This window comes from Drosophila ananassae, chromosome 2L, assembly GCF_017639315.1.
Source record: "Drosophila ananassae strain 14024-0371.13 chromosome 2L, ASM1763931v2, whole genome shotgun sequence".
NCBI classification, from domain to species: Eukaryota; Metazoa; Arthropoda; class Insecta; order Diptera; family Drosophilidae; genus Drosophila; species Drosophila ananassae.
The window spans coordinates 11522317-11547271 of NC_057927.1; the positions used below are offsets into that span (position 1 = coordinate 11522317).

At 38.2% G+C, this 24955-nt stretch overlaps 2 protein-coding genes across 13 annotated transcripts; one reads left to right on the forward strand and one right to left on the reverse strand.

Annotated features, from left to right (window-relative positions):
* Positions 1–242: 242 nt before the first annotated feature.
* LOC6501006 (CD81 antigen) lies at positions 243–7344 on the forward strand. The gene is made up of 5 exons (XM_001954323.4): positions 243–662; positions 3835–4029; positions 4264–4443; positions 4506–4721; positions 5179–7344. Exons 1-5 carry the CDS (start codon positions 597–599, stop codon positions 5326–5328), a joined length of 807 nt encoding a protein of 268 aa, XP_001954359.3. The 5' UTR covers positions 243–596; the 3' UTR covers positions 5329–7344.
* An 84-nt stretch (positions 7345–7428) lies between these two features.
* Positions 7429–24699, reverse strand: LOC6499571 (RNA-directed DNA polymerase from mobile element jockey). 12 transcript variants are annotated; one of them, XM_044716737.1, is made up of 7 exons: positions 24250–24466; positions 23480–23925; positions 12616–13081; positions 11825–11894; positions 11473–11543; positions 11201–11395; positions 7429–10494 (listed from the first exon to the last, which is right to left on the reverse strand). In XM_044716737.1, exons 3-7 carry the CDS (start codon positions 12769–12771, stop codon positions 10366–10368), a joined length of 621 nt encoding a protein of 206 aa, XP_044572672.1. In that variant the 5' UTR covers positions 12772–13081; positions 23480–23925; positions 24250–24466; the 3' UTR covers positions 7429–10365. The 12 variants fall into 12 exon arrangements, with proteins under 12 accessions (XP_044572672.1, XP_032312128.1, XP_044572669.1 ...); XM_032456237.2 differs by lacking the exon at positions 23480–23925 and having other exon boundaries at positions 24369–24457; XM_044716734.1 differs by lacking the exons at positions 7429–10494; positions 11201–11395; positions 11473–11543; positions 11825–11894; positions 12616–13081 and adding an exon at positions 20621–21942 and having other exon boundaries at positions 23480–23800; positions 24369–24699.
* Between the last annotated feature and the right edge of the window lie 256 nt (positions 24700–24955).

Below are 24955 nucleotides of genomic sequence, written 5' to 3' on the forward strand. Positions count from 1 at the left end.
AGTCGGGACTACATTTTTATATTCAAATTAATTTTATATTTCAAACTGAAAATATTAAAAAAAAATAAATGCGAAGTATTTAGAACCTTTATAGTAGTAAGGACGTGACAGTAACTTCTTGACAATGTTTTTCATATTCTTCAAAAATCATTGATGTTTCATCATGGATTGTCCAAAAATCGATTCCGCTGAATTTTTGAATTTAGGGGGATTTTTTAGTGGGTTTTTCAGGCTATCCGATAGATTCTAGGGTTACTAATCGGCATCTGGCAACACTGAAAGTCGACTCGAACGGACGCTTGCTGCGGCTCGATGTACAAATAAAATTTTAAATAATTTGCAACGGTTGCAGCGGAAAATTGCGCCAACTGTGGGCTTAAATAAAAGTTTTTAAAAAATAAATAAATAGATATTTGCCAAAGGTCTTTGAACTGGCCGAAAAGTGAAAAACGGAAATCGCCTTGCAGGTTGCAGTTAAATACGATTTTGCTGCAACCAACCGAGTGGCTGCAAGAAGCATCTAAAAAAGTGGTGACAAAACCAGTTAAATCCAACCCACTTTCGGCGAGAAAATTAGTTAAAGAACTGAATCCGCAATGGGTCTCAACGGGTGCTGTTCGTGCGTCAAATATCTTATGGTCCTTATAAACATTTTGTTCTGGGTATGTAAGCGACATCAAAAATCCCAGATTCTTTTCTCCCATCACAACAACAACTGGAACAGGGACCTAAATCTGTATGTGTGTGTGTTGGTGTGTGTGTGGGTGTGTTGCGTGGTAGTTTGTGTGTGTTGTGTATTCCCGACGCCCCTTTGCTAGGTGGGCGGAAGATAGAAGGAGGGGCAGGGCAGCGCGCGCACGCTCTTTTGGAGACTGCTCCTTTGGAGCCCTCCTCTCTTAGGCTCTCTTCCTCGTAGGTGGACAAAAAAAAATAAATCTTTTTACTGATAAGATTGAAAATTATAGACTTTATAATGAATTTATAAGTTAGTTACAATTTTAATTTAATTTAATAAATAAATTGTTTTAAAAAAAAAAGTGATTACTAATTGATTACTTGTAATGTATTATTAGACCACTACTGTCACTACTCCACCCACTAACAATGGAATTCTTCTAAGAAGGGAGTCTCTTCTGCACCCACCCCCCCAAACCAGACATCTAAACAGTGTTTTCTTTTTTCTCTTTTTTCCATTTCTGTTTAGTTTGTTTTGTGCTTCTGCCTTTTCCTTCTTTTTTTTTATTTGTTTGTTTTATAACACATACGTTCGCAGAAAAGGACATAACTTTGGCGATCGCCCTTTCCGCCCTCGGGAGAACTCTCAGAAAAAAAAAATAATTTTTGTTGATTTTTTTAAACTTTTATCATTCTTGTGGGCTGCCTCGCTGAAATACATTCTTTTTCTTCATCGGGAATGTTTATGTTCTCTTTCGAAGCTTGCCTCTTATCTGTAGGGCCTGCAGTATGGGCTTTCGAAATCATTTTCCTTTTCGTTTGGGCATCAATTTATAATGCTGCGCTTATGCTGGTTGTTTTCATTTTTTTCCCTCTGGCCGATTGTGGGTGCCTTTTCGATTTTCGTCTATAGTATTTATTAGTCAAAAGCTATTTTCGAATACGGGCGCAAAACAACAAAAACACATGCGGCCGTCTCAAGATGTCTTAGTTTTAGTCGTTATTTTGTGCACAGTGGTGGTGGTGGGTTTAAAAATTTAGAAAGCAATCTAAATGGAAATGATTTGAACTATTTTTAAAACGATGATGGAGTGAAAAGTACGTCAAACACATTTATTTTTAAAGAACTGAACAACCAACAAGTGTGCACCACTGTGGGCATTGTTTAAAATTCATTTGGATTTCCCTCCACCCTCTGGACACTGTGCATCGGTTTCCAAACATTTCCATTTTCATCGTCGCTGTGGGGCATCGTGATCAAACGCCACGATCTCTGAGGACGCTGAGATGCCGACGATGCCATGATCCCAGAGAGCCGAGCCGGTGGTGCGGTTACCGGGACGGTACGGGAGGCCGATGCTGTCGCTTTCGTCATTGAAGTTGTCAGTGGCGAAAAAAAGCCATCCGTTGGCCGAATCACAATGACCCGTCCACCCACAAAAATGTTTAAAAAAAAAATGATATATTTTCAACAAAACTTTGATAGATTTATTATTATTTTTTAAATCATTTTTGTAATTTTTTTTATTACCAAATTTAAACTATTTTTAAACATGCAATTTACAAGACTCGCTGGTCTATTTTCTCCTCAATTATTCATATTCCATCTCTGATATAATTTGTGTCGTGCGACTGCAGTTCTCAATCGATGCGGTTAATTGTGGCCCCAAACAGTCCCAACCAACCCAGCGACTGGAAGTGTATACCATACATTGTATGTATTCTCACACCCGAAGTTCTCATCGTGATTTCAACTGGGTCTTGTGTCGGCACTCGAAAGTGGGTCAACGAAGGACCTGCACATTTATTAGCCCCTTCGGCAGGCTTTTTGTTATTTTTTTTTTCGTCACGGACACGCGACATAGTAAAAATGTTGCGAAGAAAAAAGGCGAGGATTCCATTTGTAAAAGAAAAAAAATATTGATACTAAATTGGGCTCACAAAGGCTATTTAAAATTTAGAAAATAAAGTCTGGGCAGTTGTTTTTTAACTAAATACTTTTTGGAAACTGTTTTTTTAATTATGCTTATCTTATTGAATATTTTGTAAGGTTTACTAGCACTGTTACTCCACAAACTACCCTCGTGTGGTGCAACATTGTATGATATTATGTTTCCATGAACGGAGGCACACACATGAACCATTGGGACACAAACGAGTACTTTGAGTGGCACACTTTTTCACTTGCTCTGCTCGGACCAATTTTTACAATTAAATATGCAATATTGTTTTTAAGAAAGAGTCTCTATTCATCTTTGTTCGTTAACAATTAAACAAATATATATATTTCTTATAGTTCTTAAAGGGTTACTGGCAAGGCCTACTGCGTAATCTTATCTAGAAGCTGCGATGCTCCAGATTTCAATCAGAAAAACTTTAGAGAATCTTTGGACAAACAAGTACATTTGTTGTTTATTAAAAAGAATATTTCTGTTTCGTAAGAGCCCTTTGGGTTGCTAAATAATTCTCAAGTGGCTACTTCCCATAGAGTACACACGCTGATCTCTTGCTTAATTTTCATCCCAAGCCCATTTTCTCTGGGATGAATAATTCGCTGAATAATTAATGGATATAAACACATTCTGCATTCTATTATAAGTCATTAGCTGTTAGATTTAGATTTTCTCAATCAGTGCATGAATAAGAGCTTGAAAAAAAATCCATTTTTAAGGTTTCATTTTATGTGATTCAGTGTGTAATACTCATTTTTGTTCCTTTTTATAATTTTATTTAAGAAACAACGATTAAAAGTGATTATAAAATGCTGATAAGCTCGGACCAATGACTTATTTCTATAAATAAATCAAATAATCACATCTCTCAATATAAAACAATACAAAATTATGAAATATATATATATTTTTTAAATTATTTCCATTCTAAACTTGAAATTGGCTAAATTATGACCACAAAAGCCCAATTTTTATAATTTAATTAAAACAAACTAATAGAACTCGGCACTTTCAACGCAGCTGACATCATAAGTTACGCAGCAGGGGACCGAATGGGAGGGGGGTTGGGGTGGCAAGGGCGTGGCGAGACTCCCACTTTAATTGCCGCCCCACCAGATGGCGTCACTGACGCGTGCCTCCAGATTTATGAGTGCACTATTTCCCTAAAATCTATACAAATTTTACAATAATATTTTTCTATTTACAGATCATTGGACTGACTTTTGTCATATCCGCCGTGTGGATGCTAACAGATCCCACATTTGTCCTGTCCATGACCCAATCCTACCAGCACTACCAGATAGCGCTCTACGTCCTGCTGGGCATCGGAATTCTGATCACTCTGGGCGCGTTCTTCGGCTGCTGGGGCGTTTGCCGAGAGTCGCAATGTTTTCTCGTTTCGGTAAGTACGAATTGGAGTAAAAAAGTTAATTATATGCGAATTCCAATTAAAACGAATGCAGTTGTGTGGCCCACACTACTCCATTCATGTAATTGGCTTTGGTAGTCGGCCCACATGGCAGTGCCAAGTCTGGGAATTTGCGGATGTATCATTTTCGGATCTCCGAGAGTTTATTTACTCAACGCCTACACACTACTCTTCTCTGGCACTCATAAATTGTAAATTTTCTTGCAGTTCTTCTGTGTCATACTGGTTGTTATGGTGGCGCAGATTGCGGCCGGGGCCTGGGCCTTCCACAATCAAGACAAACTGGACGACATCATTCGGGCGGCTGTCAAATCAACAGTTCAGCATGAATACGGACAGTCCACCATGAGTTCACAGACCGTGACCTTCGATGCGTTGCAAAAGAATGTAAGTATTTTGAGATATAATCAAAAAAACATTAAATTAATGACAATCCCTTTCTCGTTTAGCTAAAATGCTGTGGCGCTGATGGTCCTGGAGACTGGGCCACAAGTCGCTTCAATAATGTGGACAGGACGAATATTGTCGAAATCGCGGTGTCGTCCATGAATGTCTTCTACAATATTCCCGAGTCGTGTTGCAAAGAAAATCTAAAGGACAACGAGTGCGAAATGTCACGTCGCCTCAAGTTCGGGGGACCCTTGAACCAAGCCATTTATCAAACGGTAATTAAGGGGAAATGTTCAACTAGAAACTCTTCAAAATAAGAATGTATCCTCTATTCAAATGTTATGGCTTTCCATTTTTAGAATCCCCCATTAGCTTTCCGTTCTCTCCCCTTTCGAATTACTGAATAACCAAAAACCCATTAAAAGCCAATTGGCAGAGGTGGGTCCGACCCATAAGTTCTTGGATGAGCGATCATTATCGCTCTTTTCTGGTCATAAAAGTTAATAATCCTTTATATTGTTTTCGGGGTGTCTCTGGTCGGCCAATTCTCGTCTGCCGACGATGAAACGCTGAGACGATGAAAAAAGAGTTTTGATTAATATTGATATTCATGTCGCATATCAGTTTTCGATCTGTTTGTGAGACGGCGCCCATGGAATGCGTGTCGCAAGCCAATTGAAAGAAATTTGAAGTGCCTACTGTGAGTAATGTGAGTAACCGTCTATGTTGCAGGGCTGTGTGGACAAAATGATTGAATGCGTTACTGAGAACTGGATACCCATTTTCGCCGTCACCGTCTCCGTCATATTTTTGGAGCTGCTGTCCCTCACCTTCGCCCTGAGCCTGTGCTGTGCCGTGAGGAACAAACACTACAAGGCCTGAGAATTACAGAACTCCCATAGGGAAATCACAGACGATGAGAAGTACTAACAAACCAAAACAAAGCGAGTGCATAGCGAGGGCTACTACTGAAGCTGAGCAATAAAGGAAACGCATTTACAGTGTAGCAGTGGAAGGAAAGGCTTGCGGGATAGATTCCGAGGCCCCTCGTCAATACTTTAGCAACACAACCGACAACAACCGAAACACACAATTTTGTAGTACTTTTAACAATATGAGGAAGTTGAGCAATTGTATTTGAGATACGAAGCGTTTTGGAATTTGTGCAAATTTTTTAAAAACAAACAGCAGGAGGTCAGAGTTCGTATATTCACGAAATCATCTTTATTCGAGAAGAACAACAAGAATAACATGGAAACACTTTTCTAAACAAAACTATTTCTACAAAAAAAAAAGAACCCAAACAGTAAACTCCGTATATGTATGAACAACTTAAGCAGCTCCATAATACTTAGCCTAGCGAAAACGTTTCGAATTCATAGACATACTATATATAAAATATATAGAGAAAAGCATAAGCACAAAAGAATAATGTTAATTGCCAAAAAAGAAAAGGAAATGGAAGAAATGTAAACAAAACGAAAACTCAATCAAATTTCGTTCCAGATTAGATTTGCCTGTAAGACTCTTCATTATACCATACATATATTAAGTTTTTGTGGCCATTTCTATGCTAACACAATGCCAAATGAAATATGAGTACATCCGCATATGCGTACGTATGTGACACAAAACAGCATTCCACGAGAATGAAAATGATTGACAAATTTTTGTTCTGGAAAAAAACGCATTGCCATCCAAAGACCCAGCCCAAAATATTTTTCAAATCATTTTGTTACCTTTGTGTAAAATGTTGTGCTAAAACCGAAAACAAATTAATTCGTAGAGCTTCTCGAAATTGAATGCCAAATATTTTATATCTAACAAAATTTTAAATTATTTCATCATAACTTATTTAATTGAGCATAAGCAGACATGAGCTAGAACAAAATTTAATTAACACTTAAGTGAATGTTGAATAATCTGTTAGTAGAAGATTGATTTGTCCTAAGCTGACGTTTGGCCAATTTTAGAAAAGAAAAAGTATTTTCAAGTCGAAAGTGTTTGTTTAATGTTTTCCAAAGCCTACAAACTCGAAACTCGATTAATTCGAATACAAGTTACTTAGGCATATGGTGTAGAAGTGCAAGAGTTTGTACGAAGAATCAATGTGAAATGCACAAAATGTTGAACGGAAAGTACACACATATGTAACAAAAAATCTCTATATTTACATTGTATTTTTACCATACACCTTAATATAATGATAATATATATTTTTTGTAACATTTTCATTTACCTGTTGTTATATGTGAATTTTGTTGTTGATTAAGCGTATCCTGAACGTCACCGTGTACCCCTTCACAATGTTTAAGTAAATTAAATCTACAAAAACCAATCCAAGGTCAAAATTATAATAAATTTACAAACAAAACAAAAATATAAACTAAATATATATATTAACTTTAAATGTACACATTAAAGAAAATTATTTATTTTAAAATTGTTTTAGTATATAGTTAAGAGAACAATTTCTTGGAGTTAATCAAATAAACAGAATAATGATTTAGATTAAGAGATCAATCACTTACAATGCAGTTCACCATCATATAAAATATTTATAAAATAAAGTCTTCACATTTAAATGGAATAAATTTAGAAAACAATTCAAAGCATAACGCGTCATCAAACATTTGAAATCAAAAAAGTACGTATGTATCCTTAAAAAAATGTTAAGCATGAAAACCATAAATACAATCAACTCATGATGTCCATTATTTCTGAAAACTAAATAGTTTAAAAAATTTAAGCAATGAAACAACGCTCAAGATTTGTACGAAAACCAGAGAACACTAAACAGAGGCACAGATTAAACCATGATGTTTGTGAAAACAAATTTAGAGAACAAAAGCATACAAAACTGATATTTCAAAATAAATAATCGTACTTTAAAACAAATTGACTTAGTTTATACTTTTGGGTTGAAGTAGGTAAGTTAATGGAAACAGCCACCCAACCAATAAAAACACTTTTAAAATTTACATAATTAAATAGTTATTTTTATTAAAATTTTTAACCTTTACCCACTTTGTCATTGGCAAGGCTTGCATTTGTTGTTTTCAATCTTCAATATTATTTTATTAAGTGGCATAAGAAGTTTTTTTTATTTCTTATTCGTTACTATTGTTTGTCATACTAGATATGGAACTAAAAATTAGTGGAGTGGTTAAGAACTTAGGTTGTGACATTCATAAGACCCTCTAAAACTAACACTTAGTATTCGGTTGTTAGTCCACATTATTTAACAGAATATTTATTTTCTCTTAAGTTTGAATTCCTTCAGTTTTCCTTTCTAAAGGAACAACAAACATTAATGATTTTAAGATATAACTATGCTGGAATAATGAACAGTAGATGGTAAAACGTATCAAGAGGACTTTTAGACAATTAAATTATTATAATTTATACATATGCTTATGGGTTTGTCGTATAGTATGATAGTTATATTACTGGAATGAGATTGACTATCATGCACTTATGTATAATCGATCCAAATCACTAACCACGTTTCCTCTTGTTAATTTTGTTTTTTTTTTCAATATTCATAGGGATAAAATAAGGTAGGTATATTAATTTAGAAAGTAAAACTCTAGAAGGTTCAATGATAGCGTTGAATTCAATTTCTTTGATTTTTCTTAAAAATTACTTAGCTTGAAAAATTATTATCGTAATTTACATTTGCTATAGGTACGTTTTGATTCAATTTAGATTAAACTAAATTTGATGTTAGGGCAATGCTAAAAATAATTTTCTACACGATAGTTACACACATAGTGAAGTCTGGCATGGATTTCTGATTCCATTCCATTAGGCTATGCACATTTAAAATTGGAAATAGCATAGCATCTTCGTTCGACAGCAAATAGCAGCTAAAACCGATTTATTACGTTATTTTCCAATTAGTTTGGGCTAATAAACGACTTAGGTTTTAAAAGGGATTTAACTTTAGGTTTAAGCGTTTCGATTTCATAATTTATTATTTTGACTAGTTAGACATTTAGCATCCTCGATTGGGATGATAAGTAAACATCAATTAGTTTCCCATTCATATTTTTTGGACAGTGTACGTTTGTATTGCATAGATCGTTCCTTAAGATATAGAAATTGTGGGTGGTTTATCAAGTAGGTCGCATAGATACTTTTAAACGCAAGTTATTTTAAACACCTTTCAACTAACGTTTAGATTTGTGGTAATGATTGCATATGAAATGGCTTTGCCGGTTGATGGGAGTACTTCTGACGGATAATTACACATTACATCTGTGAACATTTATGGAAGAAGATCTATGGTATTCTGTAGGCCTATTGGAAACTCTTAGAAGTGTAGTAGAATATTTAATTAGTATATATTTATTATTTAACCCTGCTGAAGCTCAGATCCATCTTAAGTAAATTAAGATCAAATCTATGTTAAACATCTAAAGTTAATAATAGTTCTCTGACACGCTTTCAAATCCAACATTCAAATATTTCGCTCCTAATAAACGATTAGAGCTCAAGAATCCACCTTAAGTGTTAGGCTATTTTGTTTTCCCCAATTCAATAATATAAAAAGGAGTTATTCTCTGACCTCTCTCTGTTTCATTTCCTTCCGTCTTTTTAAGGCTTCTGCATGAGTTTGTACAGAATTATAATATGATTCGTAATTAAAGCAATAATGGAAGAACGATGGGTAAAACTTAAAAAGGAAATAGGAAATATCGAACCACATTGATTGTCCTGTCTTGTCCGTGCACAGTTAAGCATTCAATGTTTGTGAAAGGACGCTCTCGAAGGATGCAGTTTCTTAATTTGTTCAACAATATTTGTCCAGCTTCCTGTGCAGAAAACCTTGATTTCATTATTGGGGCGATGTTTCTTGTCATCATTGGTAAATACAATGCGTTGTGACGCATGTAATTGAATGCAATCGAAGAGTCGTGCAGTTTATATTAAAAAATCAACACGACCTTGTATAAATATTAAATAAAACGTAATTGTCATGTGCTATTTTTATATATCGGTGGTTGGTTGGGCACAAAAAACCCAGGCATATATTATTAATGCGTGTTTACGGAATTTATTTTTCCATTTTAAACCAATGTTGCACCTGGCAGATGTGGCGAAAATTGCAAATTCAATTAGTTGATGGGAGAAAGCGAGCTGTGCAAGTCAAAAATAATTATAAACAGAATTCCCCCCAAGCTTTAATTTAATTTTCATGTGCCGCAGTTAATGTTTTAATTGACAGCGACGCAAAGGGTTGGCAACTTTGAAAATTTTCACGATAAAAACGAAAAAAAAAAATCAATTCATAACATCCTTGTTGGTATTCTATCGTTGCTAGTTAAGTGTAAATATTATAGTATAATGTTGTTTATATTTATAGTAAAGTAAATCGTGTTGAGAGCTCGATATCTCTTGTTGTCGGTATACCAATTCCTTTCCTGAATCAAACATTCGGTTTGGTGGTTTAGTTTAGTTTTGTTCTTTAAGTGAAGTTCGTTTGCATTGTTCATTGTTTATATGTCATACATATACTTACATACAGACATATATATCGTAAATACATAAAAGACCAATTCGCTTTTCACGGCAGGAATAAATTCATATGCTCAAAAAATTACATATTCTTCATAATCGGATCAATCTTAGTCGATCTCATCGTTAGTTATATAATAACACACTCATAAAGTTTAAAGTTTGGTTTTTAAATGTTCATCCTAAGCTAATGTTAATTACTAATACGATTCACTTCCATTTTTGCAATCAATTTCACTGGTGTTATGTATTTGTTATGAATTTTTTCCACTTTTCTCATTTTTTTTTTTTGTAAATTTTTCAAATTTTATGGTTGTTTTTCAACGCTTATTTCATTTAGAGATCTATAAGCGATATTATAGTCCTGGAACTGCGTAGCTCTGGCTCATTCTCTTGTCATCAGAGGTCATTGTCGAACATTTGCAACGAGCGCGTTACTAAATCGTCCTTCAGACAGGCCTCCAAAAATTCCTCTATCGTTATAATCCCGTCCTGATTCAAGTCCAACTTGCGAAAGACACGATCCACCTAATAAAAAATATATATTTTTATAATCTATTTAATCTATTAAAATTAATTTATTTAAATCTATTTAAATTAAAATATTCTTAAGTCAAATGATGGCATAAAATCCTTCTGCAATCTCTTATCTGGATTTCAGATACTTTCCGTTGGTATTTTTCATTATTATCAAAGGGGGAAACGTAAAGCCCTCATTATTAAGTAAAATATCCGCTGCTGCTTCCGCACATGAAAGCTTCCGTTTCCCCCTCTCAAGCTTGCCTGATGTTTCCAATGCATTTTCGATTTCCATTCAACGAATATGGAACACCCACTCCCACCGCTCATGTTCTCTCTGTGTTCGCAATTATAATTACTCATACGCACTGTGCGCCGGCTAACGTCAGCGGATGTTGCGCGATATTTCAAGAGCGGCTTTTGAATACAAAATGAAGCATACAACTCGGCGCCATGGGATAGCGGACAGATAGAGATTTTAGTAACAAAGCCTAGGACAGGTGACATGTCTAGATACGAGTAAATAGAGTCTTGGCATTTGTCGATAAAGTTTGGATAAAGTTTTTGCATAATTTAGAATGTTTTGGAACATGTTTTGGAATGTCAGAGATTTAGTTGCGTCAGGTACAGCCTTTGTTGTGGAATTGAATAAGTTTAGTTCCACAAGAGTCTGTTGCATAATTATTTTTCACAAAAATAAGTTTTTCTTACTCACCTGATCTCTCGCCTTGCGATCGTCCTCAGGCTGGTGCGGTCTCCTTCCCATAAGCTCGTGTATGGCCAATATAATTTCGCTCAACTCTCCGCGACTGATCCGACCGTCGCCGTTCAGGTCGTATAACTTGAAGGTCCAACGCAGGCGCTCGTAGACGGAGCCGCGCAGCAATGTCGATAAGGTGACCAGTAAATCCTAATAATCATTAAAATTTATAAATAGGCATGGCCGGAGAAGATTGCGTAAACGCTATTATAATGAGAAATAATTACCCGAAAACTAATGGCGCCATTGCAATTAACATCGAACGCTTTGAACACATAATGAGCGTATAAACTGGAATCTATATAAATAGAATAAGCAAAGGAGAGGGGCACAATTAAGGGCGTGTGAGAGTAATTTTTTTTGTCGTCTTCCGTTTTCTGGTTATTTGAGTATTTTGGCATTTTGGGGGCGCAGCTGCTGCAAGGACGAAATTTTCGCTTAAATGGCGCTTTATGACGCGCAACTATAAAAAGGAAAAGCATAAGACCTCAGCGACAGCATTGAATTGCGGCAAGCACTCCCGCATCCGACCTCTGAAAAGGGACATTTATATTCAAGCACACATATACAAATACTTACTGCCATGCGGAAAGAATTTGGCGTAAATATCCTTAAAACAATCCTCGTGCACCACGCCCTCGGGGCATTCCTGCAAATAAAGAAATCGCCATGGCAGTGTTTGCTCGGTTAATAAAGAAAAAGGCAAATATAATGAGTTAGGATTTAAAAGGAGCAAGAAATCTGGCACAAAATATAAATGGTTTTGATTGCCATGGTGTTATAACAAAGCTTGAAAAGAAAAGTAGCTTTAATATACCGATGAACTGGTTTAAGGGTGGACATAGAAAGTGGGAAAAAAATAAAACTAAGAATAGGGCAAACTATCAATGTCCTGCCAAACTATCAATAGGACAAACTCTAAGTGATCCGAAACTCTCCCTGGCGGAAACTATTCATTTGCTTGACCCCGAGCTCATCTCTTGTTGACCCACATATTGAAACTTTTTTTTTGTTGAGTTAGCAAGTTTTCCGCACTTACATCAAAAGTGCTTGGACACACATATTCGCTTACAAAGACCGAATTCATTTGCAATGAAATTCAAAACGCGTGTGCATTAAAGTGACAGCCATTTATGACAGGCTCTCTCTCACATCCGGGGCAGTATTCTTTGGATAATAAAGTTGCCAGTTTGGTGTATAATAAAAACTGCACATATAATACTGTTTACTTTAACTGTAATAAATTTCACAAGATTTTAGTTATTATGCGGGATAAAATATGAGGAAAATAATGTAAATTTAGGATGTTTTAACGTTATGGGGGCTTCTGTATAAAGAAATCTTAGAAGAGCATGAGAGTTAACACTTACAGTTTTGAATCCTCTGTACATGACCCGAATCTCCTGTTTTGTGAACTTCGTCTGGCGGCAGAGATCCTCTAGGGCAACGGGAATGGGCTTAGGCACGCGTGTGTGTTCCAACTCATAGACCACCTCCTCGATGGGACTCTCCGGTGGTGAGGCCATGGTTGCTCCTTAATTACTGTTGACTTGGTTTCGTATTCAATTAATTGCCGTGTTGATTATGATTTGCAGCCTAATATCAATTTGCATTTAAGTTGTTCGGTTTTAGAGGCAAGAGAACGAACTCATTATGCTCAAATTCGCTATAAGTATTCAATTTCTTTGTCCTTTTTTTATGGGTTCGCCTCCTTTTCAGCGGCCTCTGCTTTTAATCCCTTTCAGTATATCCTTTTTATTTTTTTGGTGGTTTCTGGTTTCTTTTCTACGGTTTCCCGTACGCCATTTCACTAAGTCGCTAATGAGGCAACCATTTCTATAACGAAATAGAAAGCACAAGTGAGAAGGTTGTTGGGGCAAATATTACACAGCTAAAAAAAAGAAAAGTTCTTCGTGAAAGTCCTTGAATTAAATACTAATATAAATTTTGCCAGTGAACTTAAATCAAAGTCCTGTGCCGGGACAAGGACACTTTCGGCTGCCGGAAGTGAAACTCGTAACCGCAGCTATGTACCTTTTGCGCACACATTTATATTTACTTTTTATGTAAGCACATCGAGTATACGCCCTGTTGACTGCCTCAGGCTCGGGCCCGTCCCAGGAGCAGCCAGCCAGGCAACATGCAAATGCAGATTATTATTGCGTACCGTAAATCAAAGGCGAATCGAGTTATGCGCGGTCTTTGGTGTACTTGCAGCACCTTCGTTGCACTTGCCGCTGGCAAAAAGGAAATGCGAGGGTGGGGCTACAGATGGGGCTTGGTGGGGGAAAGGTAGTGGAAAGGTTCTTTGCCAGAAGAAATTAATTAGTAAACAATTATTATTGCAATGTAAATTTATAACATTGTATAAAAAGAATTTTATGAAATATTGATTTATTTGATATCTATATTCTACACTCCATAAGTCACAATACCCATGGTCGACAATCATTGCTCATTCATCATAATAAACTAAATCCATAAATTCTATTCTCCTAAATCCACAAATTCAATTTCCTTGGCAATGATTCGCCTGCACCAGCTCAAATCAAATCTTTGCAGATTCCTCCTCGTTTTTTATCCTGACAAATTTCAACAGCACTTCAATATTTATCAGCGAAAAGTCAAAAAGTGTGTTCTGCTACTATTTCCACTCTATTTCCATTCCGTGCTTTCGTTTTATTTTCACCCGCACAGCCACACCGACCAGAGCTGGAGGATATATGTAGGTGGAGGTACTTCCATTTCCGACGTCACGGTTATTTTTCAGTTGGAATTGATTAAGCAGGAGATAGACCGAAATGGGGTCACTTCGAAACGGAAATAGCTTTGACAGTCCAAATCCGAAAAAAATGTATTTGGCCAGCTCTGCACTTATCTTCCGCTCACTGGCTCTGTTTAAGCTACTGGATTTCTTACATCTTACACTTTTCAGTAACTATTTTAAAAGCCCTACAATGCAATGCAATAACGTATAAGTATCATTATAAGCAATAAATATTAATACAAATACCCTCAGCTCTCATAAATGTCCCACGAACAATGCTAAAGTGTAATCTATAACTTAAAAGCCACAAAGTCCTGAAAATGTGCTGGGTGAGCTCTTTAAACCACAAGAAACTGTTAAATGCTGGCTGCCATTAGCATAAACAGCATTAAAAGCGGAGAGAGCCATAAAACCGAATACAATGTCATACTTAGCTGCTCGAGCTGCAGCCAACTAATTTCATGACTCTATTTTGCACAAATCAGTGTGGCACAGACTGTGGGGAAAATGGAAAATGGAAAAAGGCGAAAATGGGAGGCTGTCCGGGGCAGGGAAATGCTTGCAACTGCTTGCAGTTTACAACGTTTGGGAGACCATGTTGGTGTTACGCCTTTGGCATGGTCAGGATCTGCGTTTTTACATAGAGAAAAAATGGAATTGGATTTAATCCTTTAATCTTTTTATTCTTTGAAGAGAAGGCTTATCCTTTTTATTTAAATAATTTGAATTCTTTGCTATAACTTGTTTGAATTGAAATTGGTTCCTTAACTATATTCTTTGTTTTGTGTGTAGCTAGAGTACTTGGTTGGGCACTCTCATCCCACACACACCACGCATTTCACTTTCAAATGCATTTTTGGCGAGGCCTCTGTTCGGGGGCGTGCATGTGTGCATGTAAAATGTTTGTCAAATATCACGTATACGACATGTGCTTCCGGCGGGTAGCGCACGAACACCCACGAATAGCCGTCCAACCGACCGAGTCGACGCAAACCCATTCACTGCCAGGGCAGCAAAGCTAATTAAATGTTAAACCAGGTCAGTGTGTAAACATTGTAAGGCAAAAATCCTTATTAGCCGATTCCCAATTGCGAGGCACTCGACACTTGACTCTGGCAAAATATTTCCATACATCCGCAGACACAGAAATGCACTTAAGCCGATGAGCCAGGGGCCAAGGGGAAGGCTTAGATTGGATATGCAAATTTTCTGGCAAGGCAATGCCAAGAACTGTATGTTTATTCATTTGTCTAATTGTGTTGTTCTTGTTGCTGTCGCTTTCTGGCTGATGAGGGTGGGGCGATTGGGGTTTTGTGGGTCCTGGTCTGGGTGGTGGGCCTGGTGTGCCAGCATGCCAGGACTTAAACTTATAAATGGTAACGACAACAGCAGCAGGAGCAGCGGCAAGGACAAGGCTTGGCCAGGCCCGGCTTGCATGCAGTCATGCAATGCTACTCGACTGGCAAAAAAGCTAAAACTAAAACTAAACAAGAACGAACGCCAGGCTTCCTCCTTCACACTCTCCGCTCACTGCTAACAGAAATTGTCAACAGTGGTTGGCTTATACCCGTACATTCATAATAATATTTGACGTTGTTGGTAAGACAAGAAGCTCCTCGAGGGCTAATGTCTATATAAATTGCAATTATAAATGGGCTGAGGGATTTTTGATGGATCGAATAAGAATGTGCAAATAGGATACTCGAGATTAGAGTCTAAATAAAGTACTTTCAGTTGATTGTCTACCTTGGCCCGAACTAGCTCTGACGCCACACTGTGCTAGTCTCATTGTCATATTCTGCTGTTTTCATGCCACTTTCATGGACGGCGGAGACAGACTGGCACACTGAAAGGAGTGCCATGCTCGAAAGGCAACGAAACGAAACGAAACCGATTGGCTATATCTAAATAGTGACTACCGACCTGATCTAACACGCAACCGCAAAAACCACAGTCCTACTTCAATTTTGAGAGCATTATTAAATTGCGGATATAGCCATGGCACATCTATATATTGTAGTACCTTTGCATAGTACCAGATAGGTGTGTGTATGTGGATCATTTTGGGCCAACAATTGAATTTTTTTGCCTAAGCTTTTGTTGGCACTCGCCCACGAGGGCGAGGTCGTGGGCAAATCTCGTTGCGCCTACCAAAGACAATAAATCAACGCCAATTATATACTTTTTTTGGGGACTTTTTTGCGGTTCTCCAAACCAGATATCGCCTCGGCCAAGGCAAGCGATGACGACACATAAAGTACGGTTTTCAACACTTTTCAATCCGCCTTTCGGCCAGGCCTAAATCCAATCTGGCCATAGATGGCAGGTGGGGTTATGTGGGTGGAAATGGGAAAATAATGAACAGACAGAGCTGGCAGGACTTAAGCCCACAAATCCCTCGAGAAATACATGCGGATATCCAAATCCATACGGAAACGGAAGTGCATTCGCATTAGGCTGCCATTCTATCTCGACTTTCCAGTGATTAGCTTTGTTATAAGTTGCAATTTGATGTTGACACAGGTCTTCTGGGAGTCAGAGATAATTGCTTACCAAACGTTCGATAAATGTTCATTTATTAATAATAATTTCAGTGCGATGCGATGAAATGCAACTGTGTCGGAGTTTAGACGAGGGGCTTAATGGTTTCATTAAGTGATTATTAATATATGCTCATAGTTTCTGATTTCAATTTACAAATATTGTGTTAAAAGCAAAGGTGCTAGTTTGGAAGATAATTGTCTTTGAAACCACAACCACTCAAACTCATCTTATCCTTAAGGATCTGACAGCATGACGCATAATTAAAGTTGGTAATTTTGCCAAAAGAGTTTCTGGCAATTGCCAAGAGATGCAAGATATGAGCTAAAGTTGGCTCTTAGCCAACATAAATACAAATAGCCTATCACAGAGTTATGGGAATAGTCAAAGGAAGTGATTATGTGATATAAATACTCAATAAAGTAAAGTAAGTAGTCTCAGTTGATGCGAAATTCAGCGGTGCATAATATTTGCTTCAAGTCTGTCATTTGGCTTTCACTTTGAGCCCGAGGAGGAGCTTGGGGAAATCAGGCTAAAAGTGCTGATGAACATTCCCCGTTTGCAGTTAGTTTTCGGTTATGAATGGCAAAATGTGCATTAATTTAAGATGGTGTTTTCCAGCTCGCAGCCAGCCTTCACATGCCCCCAGATAAGCCGGGATCCAGGCAGGGCATGCCACCTGTCACCAGTAACAAACAACTCCCCAGAGCCACACGGAGCCGTGTGTAGCATGTGGCTTTGGTCCTCGGCTTGCAATAATTTTTTAGTAAAACATCGGAGGGAAAAGCAATTTTGGCGAATCATTTCGGATATCTTGAGCCAACAAAGGAACCCACCAAGCCCCGGGCTATTATTAGTCGCTGTTGATGCTCTAATCGCGTTTCCGGCACGCGACACGTAATTGCCGGCACCTGGATATCTCTAGTGGGTAGTTTAGAACTTTTAACAAAATGGGCTCGGAATGGAAATGTGTCATATGAGATTTATAAAAGATATCCATTTTATTTTACAATTTTCTGACATTGCAAGTTGGTAGTTTTCCTTTTTAAAGTTGTCACACTTATTTATTTTATTTAAAAAGGACTCTTTCGGGCAGGGTTACAATGCACAAGTGGGAAAACTGCAATTCGAGTGGCCTCATCCAAAATGAAGTACCAATCATGGATGAGCAATTCCTGCCCTTGATAAGCTTAACTCTGGGATGTATGGATTTCAAGTGGGCGGTCCACTCAGAGGCAGTCAAGCATTATATGGCAATCAGCTCGATAAACACATGTGTGGATTTCAAAGGACGAAAGAAATTGTGATTGCGGAAGCCCGTTACTGCCAATCACTGGCGCAATCACAGTTTCTGCAAACTGGAATTCATTAATTTGGCAATAGTTAGGACTCACTAAAATTGCAATCTACGCTTAGTTATGGCCTCAAGAAAATTTAGGGACTTCGTTGTATGCAAAAGCCAAGGGAACAATGAAAAAGTTTGCACTGCACTTCCGGGCCAGGGGAAAAGTTTTAGTAACTCCCTCGTCCAGAAAATGCAGTTATTTTTGGCAATGGCCGACAAGAAACTGACTTCATTGTTGGCCGGGCCAACAAAAAGCGTTACAAGGAAACTGCCAAAATAGTTCCAACTACTCCAAATGGGTGTGGGGGTCTTAGGCGATTGGGTGTAGATGGAATTAGTGGGAGCTGTTGGGGAAACTTTCTGGGGTGTGCCGGGGGTGTAGTTCAAATTTCACATTCAACTGTACAACAAATTCTCGACAATAAAACGCCATTGAAGCTCGTCCTACTGGCTCCGACTTCGAACCACAGAGAAAAATATACACGAATATATTTCTATATATGTACTTAAGCCCATGAAAATATACACCCACCCACTGGTCTTGATGGGCCCGGAACTTCCGGTTGGGCGATATGCGCCAACTTTCAGACAATCATTCTGGCAGTGCCCTTTCTTGGCCAAAAGGCAAAAGCTTAGCGAATTTTCGGCCAGAGCTATAAATATGCGGAGATATGTGAGCTACCATTGGGTGCGTGGGTGTATGGGCCACAAGACTTGACTGGACAACAATTTTTTGGTTGAATTGATTTAATTTATGAGCTGACTTAATTTATTTCCGCCAAGAAAAACTATGTTACATGAATGCCACAATCAGACAAGTTTAATTGGCTTATAGGATAGCCAAGAGTTTTTATTCAAATTATTTATTTGATAAATAATTTATTTGAACTCTCCATTGTATATTTTCTTTTTGAATCTCGAAAACCAATTACATGAGTTGGTATTTGTTTTCTCAACTTAATTCTTCTCGTTGGAAAATCAACTACAAAACTAACTTTTTGTTATTGCTTGGCTTACTTTTATGTTCACAATGAATATCAACATCTACAAGAACAATAAACAGACCAAATAATACAAAATTTACCAAAAAGGAAAAACAAAAGGCAACAAAAACATAAAACAACCAACGAAATGGCAATAAAAAGAAACATTCAACTCTCGCAACTCATACAACTTGTCAGAGTGCGGGAAAAGGGCGAAATTGGACAGAAAAAATTTCGAAAAAGTATGCAATATTTTTTGTGTGGAATCGCCTCCTGCTGTTGGTCCTTCAACTTTTGGTGGCTCGTTGCTGACTTGGCAGGCCCGACACAGTAATTAATGCTTGTAAATGCTCTGTGCGGGTGGGTGAGCACACAGTATATGTGACTGTGTTACCAAAATTTCAGATACTTCGGGAAGAGTATTCTCATTTCGGTGCCGGCTTTGGGACGTTAGAAATTTACAGAAATTTCTTCAATTAGAAATGTAAATAGGACTAGATTTTAGTTTACATTTCTGTTTAAAATATTTATTGTATAAATTAAACTTGTATTCTATTCAGAGTAATTACAAATTTTTATTTTAAGCCAAAAAATGGTTTATTAAAATGAAGTCATTAAGGAAACCATTCTGCTGATATTTCCAGGTTTCTATAAATACAAAAATTTTTATCTTCTTTACGAAAATAATTTATAGGGCTAAAAATGTATTTAAAGGGTATCCACAGTTTTTAGTACTCTGTTATATTTTCTTTTCATTTCAGAGCTTGGACTTGGCTTGTTAATTGCATGTTGCCAACATATGTTTGCTTGTAGCTGTGGATTTTTCCCCAGCCCTCAAGTGAGGCAATTAAAAAATGTTGCTAAATCCTTGGTAGCAAAGACATTTAACTTTTTTGGAAATTGTAGGTACCTTTCCGCTTTTCCTTTTATTCTTCGTTTCTGCTATGTAACACATGGCGTATGCGTGTTATTTCTGCAGGCGCCAAGTTTCGGACAAACTTTGTTCTTATCAGCTGGCGATAAAAACATAAAGAAAAAATCTCACCATAATATATGTGCTTGGGATGGATGGGAATGTGCAAGTTTTATAGACACATCTGGCGGTTGGCTATATAAATTTCAAGTTTGTTGTTGCTCCAAAGTTAAACGTTTATTTTTCCCTATTTGTTGCATATGTATACGTATTTTTTATACACATGCACACGCTTTATGGCTTTAACCATGGGGGCCGGAATAGCTGTTTTTCCCCCATGATAACTTGACCATTAATGGTCGCCAAATGCCGGCAAATTGATGTTCATGCTGGGAGAGCTTTAACTGGCATCCGAAAGGAATTTTAGCACATAGATTTTACAATTTATACAAAAAACCCTAAAAAAGCTTTAAGTTTGTTTAAGTATCTGAAAAATTAACAAGTGCCGACCCACACAGCCTTAATTATTCATCAAAAGTCCAGGCGTTAGGTTGATAGTCACGCCCTATTCCCTTGTCCACTATCCAGGATAATAGCATTCGATTGGGCCTGTAATTACCTGTGTCGTGTGATAGCCCACTCAGCTAACACCTTAAGTGATTAGGCACTTTATAACCGAAAACCGTTGAATCATTTTGCACCTCACAGCTGCGGTTGGCATTTCGTATTAGTTCGCGTGTCGTGTCCCGAACTTTGTGGCTGGGTTCAGGTCCTTATGACCAAGTCTAGAGTGCTCTGACCTAACCCCAAAGACGTGGCTGATTGATTTTACTTTTATATATGTAGAAATTTTATTCACATGATTAGCGCACTGCTACCCAAATGGCAGCTTAATCTAATCGTCTTATCAAAATTAATAACAAAACTATGTCTAAGCGGTGCTTAGGGCAAGATATGATTACAGGAAAGAAATAAAATGTGTTTGGTGAAAATTTTAAGTCAAGATCCGGTCTGGTAGGTCTTGAGGGTGAAATCTTTTTAATCTTCTCCTGACTCTTGTTCGTGGATCAGCATTGTTAATAGCTGCGGTGCCAAGTCTATTGGCAAGGCTGTTGGGGTGATCATTCAATCGTTGCATATATTTTTGAGAAAGCTTTTGCAGCTTGTCACCGATTTTGGGCACGTTGAGATCGCGTTCAATGTCTCTTGTTCGGATGAACCACGGAGCTCCAGAGATCCTTCTAAGGGTTTTTGCTTGTAAAACCCGGATTTTATTTAGATGGGTTTTGGCAGCGATACCGTAAACCTGTAGCCCGTAGAAAAGGCTTGGCGCTAAAATAGATTTGTAAATTTGAACCTTGCATCCTAGCGTAAGCTTATTGCGTGGAGCAAGTAACCAGGCCATCCGAGCAACTTTGTTTTTAAAAGAATTTTGAACACATGTTATATGTCTGCCAAAAGTAAGTTTTTTATCCAGGGTGACACCAAGGTATTTATATGCAGGGAAAGCTCTTATTGGACTTCCATTAAGATTGACTCCAGGGCAGGTACTTCTTCGATTAGTAAATGTAACATTAGCACATTTGTCCGCATTTATTCGGATGTTCCAGTTCATAGCCCATTGGTGAAACGCATCTAGATATTCTTGCAAAGCAAAAGTAGCCGCCAAGATACTGGTACTTTTAGTTAGGACAGCAGTGTCATCAGCATATGTCGCAATTAAAACATCATTTTCGTTCACTTCCGTAATTGGAGTTTGGGTAGGCATATCCGAAGTATAAATGGAGTATAAAGTAGGGCCAAGGACGCTACCTTGGGGAACTCCAGCAGAAATCGGTTTAATGGACGACATATATCCATCTACAGATACATGGAAAGTTCGATCTTCCAGAAAGCTTTTTACAAGCTGGAACATTTGCGGTGTAAATATACTTTTAGCTTTATACAGAAGCCCAGGGTGCCACACTCTGTCAAAAGCCTGTTGAATATCCAGAAAGGCAGCAACTGCATACTCCTTCCTCTCTAATGCTTCTAAGCCAAAGTTGACAACTCTGTGTAGTTGCTCAGGAGTTCCGTGCTGAAGGCGAAAGCCGAACTGGAAATCCGGAATCACACTGGTGACGTTCGTGGCTGATTGATGAAATGGAACTAAAACAATTATTTGTCTTTTATGGTAAACAGCGTAAATTTCCGATACTCAGGTGTACTCTGACCTTATCTGTCCCAGCTTACAATCTAAATTCTGACCACCTTGACTTTTTATAGTCACTCTGCTCAGATGTTATTTATAAATTTTCTATTTGCAGTTTCGCGTTGCATACATCTAGGCGTCGGCACTAGCTCTCGGCCGCCCACTTACAGAACAACAGCAGCCACTTTCGTATAGGCTCTTGGGATGTTTGTGTGGGTCCGTGTGAGTGACTGAAACTAGAGCGCACCTTGATGCTATTTTTAAACGCCACACAAAACGGCACAAACAACAATTGTCGCTTAGTGGCGCGTTAAGTGTTTTCCATCCAGCATCACCCTCGAATCCCACCGCCCATTTCGTCCCCTCTATCAGTCAAGTTCATTTCATTGTTGCCGCTGGTGGAAGTGCAGGTGCAGCTCTTGTTAGCTGGAAGCACTCAAAATAGTTGGCAAAATAGCGTCAAGCATTATATAAATAGATAGAGAGCTCAGTTTAACTGAAATCCTTGCACGAACATTTAAAATTTCTAACTGATATAACGTAAAGCGACGCCAATAAATGTCGAATAAGCAAAACAAATATAAAAGCATAAGTTGACTGTATAATCGGCTTGTGCATCTAAATGAAATTGGCATTTGGTTTATAGTTTATGGTTGAAATGCACGAAATCCGGTTACAACCTATCAGTTGTTGCGCCCAACTATTGTTTGTTTTTTCTGAAATGTCGGGGAATGCTTGTCGAGGATCAAATCGCTCGGAAAATTATAGTTTCAACAGCACGATAATTCCATTACCAAAAGGAATAGGAAGAACTACGATTTTGTTTGAAAAACTAACATCTAAAGTTGTTAAAAGAACTACCATAGACACACACAGAATGTCCTTGGCTGTATTTTAAGATAATCATTATCCTTCGATTCTCATAAGAAACTACTAGTTTACTAAGACTCTTCTTTAATAAACACACCATAAATCCCCAAAATTTAATAGCTTTTCGCATAAAAAACATACAACCAAGGTGTTGGCAGCTATTTTCAAATTCATAGTGAGCATTTGCGATTTGGCGCGTGTTCCTGGGTGTGTGTGTGTGTTAACGTCTATTTGGTATGGTAGTGTGTGAGGCTTTGGCGCCTAGTCAAATAAATCGCATGCGATTAAAATTTTATACAAATAGCTGCTGAAGCGTGCGTTTTGCTTTGTTGTGTTCCATTCGGTTTGCTCGCCCATACTTTTCACCTTTCTTTCTTTCTAGACTCGAGCTTTGTTGCTGCCTTTTTATGGGGCATGGCGTCAGTTAAATGAGTTGTTGTTTATAGTTCTCAAAAGCATGAGTGTGTGTGTGTGTGTGTGACAGTGTGTGCTGGTATTGGTGTGTAGGTGAATGCGAAAAATTTGCATTTGTAGCGTTACGCTTTTGTTTACTTTGTAGGTTAGTTTGTTTGCCCATTCGTGTATATTGTATGTATTGCTCCACACTGGCATGCCTATATTTACCTTCGATGCCTTTTGACGGTGACGAAAGCGGCGCTGTCGAGTGGAGGGCCAAGAGAAGGCTGGGGAAGAGATGGCCAAGACGAAGGGAAAGGATGGCTGGCTGGCTGACTGACTGGCTGGGTGGGTGGTATTAACCTCAAAGCATTCCAGCAAACAGCTCCTTGAAGCACTTGACTTGTGTTACTTTTCGTGTATAGTTTGCTCTCCGCCAACGGATATAAAGGATATTTTTCTCGGCCTTGCGTGTCTCGTTTTAATTTGTTAATGACTTTGGCTTATTAATTTATTTGCATACTCCCTCGGTGCTTACATTTTTGCTACCTGGCTAAATTCCTTCGTTAATTTCACGTTAAAATACCGATTGTTCTTGCTGTTGCCGTAGTTGTTTTTGTTTTTTTTTTTTTTCTTAGCTGTTACTGTTGGGATAAAGAAAAATACCAAGCAGCCTGCACAACTCAAGCAGCAGCAAAAAAGGAAAAAGAAGAAAAACTGTATCTTTTAGATCCGGGCATATCCTTTATCTCGGACACAGCGACAGCGCTGCTGCAGAGCCGTTGACTGAGGCAGCACCGACAGCAGCAGCTGTAGCCGTAGCTGGAAAATTTCCCACAACTTGTTCCTTGGGGTTTTCCTTTCGAAAAATATATACCTTTTGCCGCTCGATCATTTCTCTATGGCTATTTATTTATTTATTTTTTTTATTGTAAGCTAATTTTTCTTTTAAAAAATACTCTCAAAAAATCAACAGCAGCAGCAGCAACAATCGTTACCATTAATTCTAGAGATTCGGTATCAGCAGAAACCGCGCAGCGTTTTCCCCATTTCCCTTTCCCATTTTCCGTTTACCGTTAAGGTTCATACACACCCGCACACACACACAAACACACACCTTCAGTTCGCACAATTTGGCCAGAAACCGTTCGACGCGCGCACGCGAGTGTCCTATACACAACTGATTACAGGACTGCGAAAATGGAAAATATTCGCCAGCAGCGGGGCTTCGGTTTGATTCGCTTTCGCCTCGCTTTCCCTTCGCTTCGGGTTCCTCCGGTACCTTCGGTAGCTCCGTCGGTAAATGTCCTGCCAGCCAGGCTTCTGTTACCGAAATTTGACTAAGCACAGCTTTGTCGCAGGCTCCGCTGCCTCGCTGTCATGGTGCCGCTTTCTCTCACGCAACGCAGTACATCCGGAGAGAACACAAGCCGGAGACGGCGAACCGGAGCCATTCCGCCGGAGAGAAATGGTATACTAGAGAGCTAGGACAGCAGCTGGAGCTGGAGCTGCAAGTGGGTGCGAACTCACATGGGTGCGGGTGGGATATATCATGGGTCCTCAGTGGAATGTCAATGTAGTTGGTGAGGTTACAGTGGAATTAGCTAGATCTGAATGAAGAGAGAATAACAAGACAACTTTGCGTATGAGTGATATGTGTAAGTCATGAAGATCATAATTTTATAAATGAAAATAATGGTTTAA

What these genes read in the sequence shown, in the direction of transcription:
- LOC6499571 (XM_044716734.1), bottom strand. Translation starts at nt 21,709, where the DNA reads ATGTTCCAGCTTGTAAAAAGCTTTCTGGAAGATCGAACTTTCCATGTA.
- LOC6501006 (XM_001954323.4), top strand. Translation starts at nt 597, where the DNA reads ATGGGTCTCAACGGGTGCTGTTCGTGCGTCAAATATCTTATGGTCCTT. An exon ending in CGCAATGTTTTCTCGTTTCG is followed by an intron (nt 4,030 to 4,263) that starts GTAAGTACGAAT and finishes ATTTTCTTGCAG; the next exon opens with TTCTTCTGTGTCATACTGGT. An exon ending in TCGATGCGTTGCAAAAGAAT is followed by an intron (nt 4,444 to 4,505) that starts GTAAGTATTTTG and finishes TTTCTCGTTTAG; the next exon opens with CTAAAATGCTGTGGCGCTGA.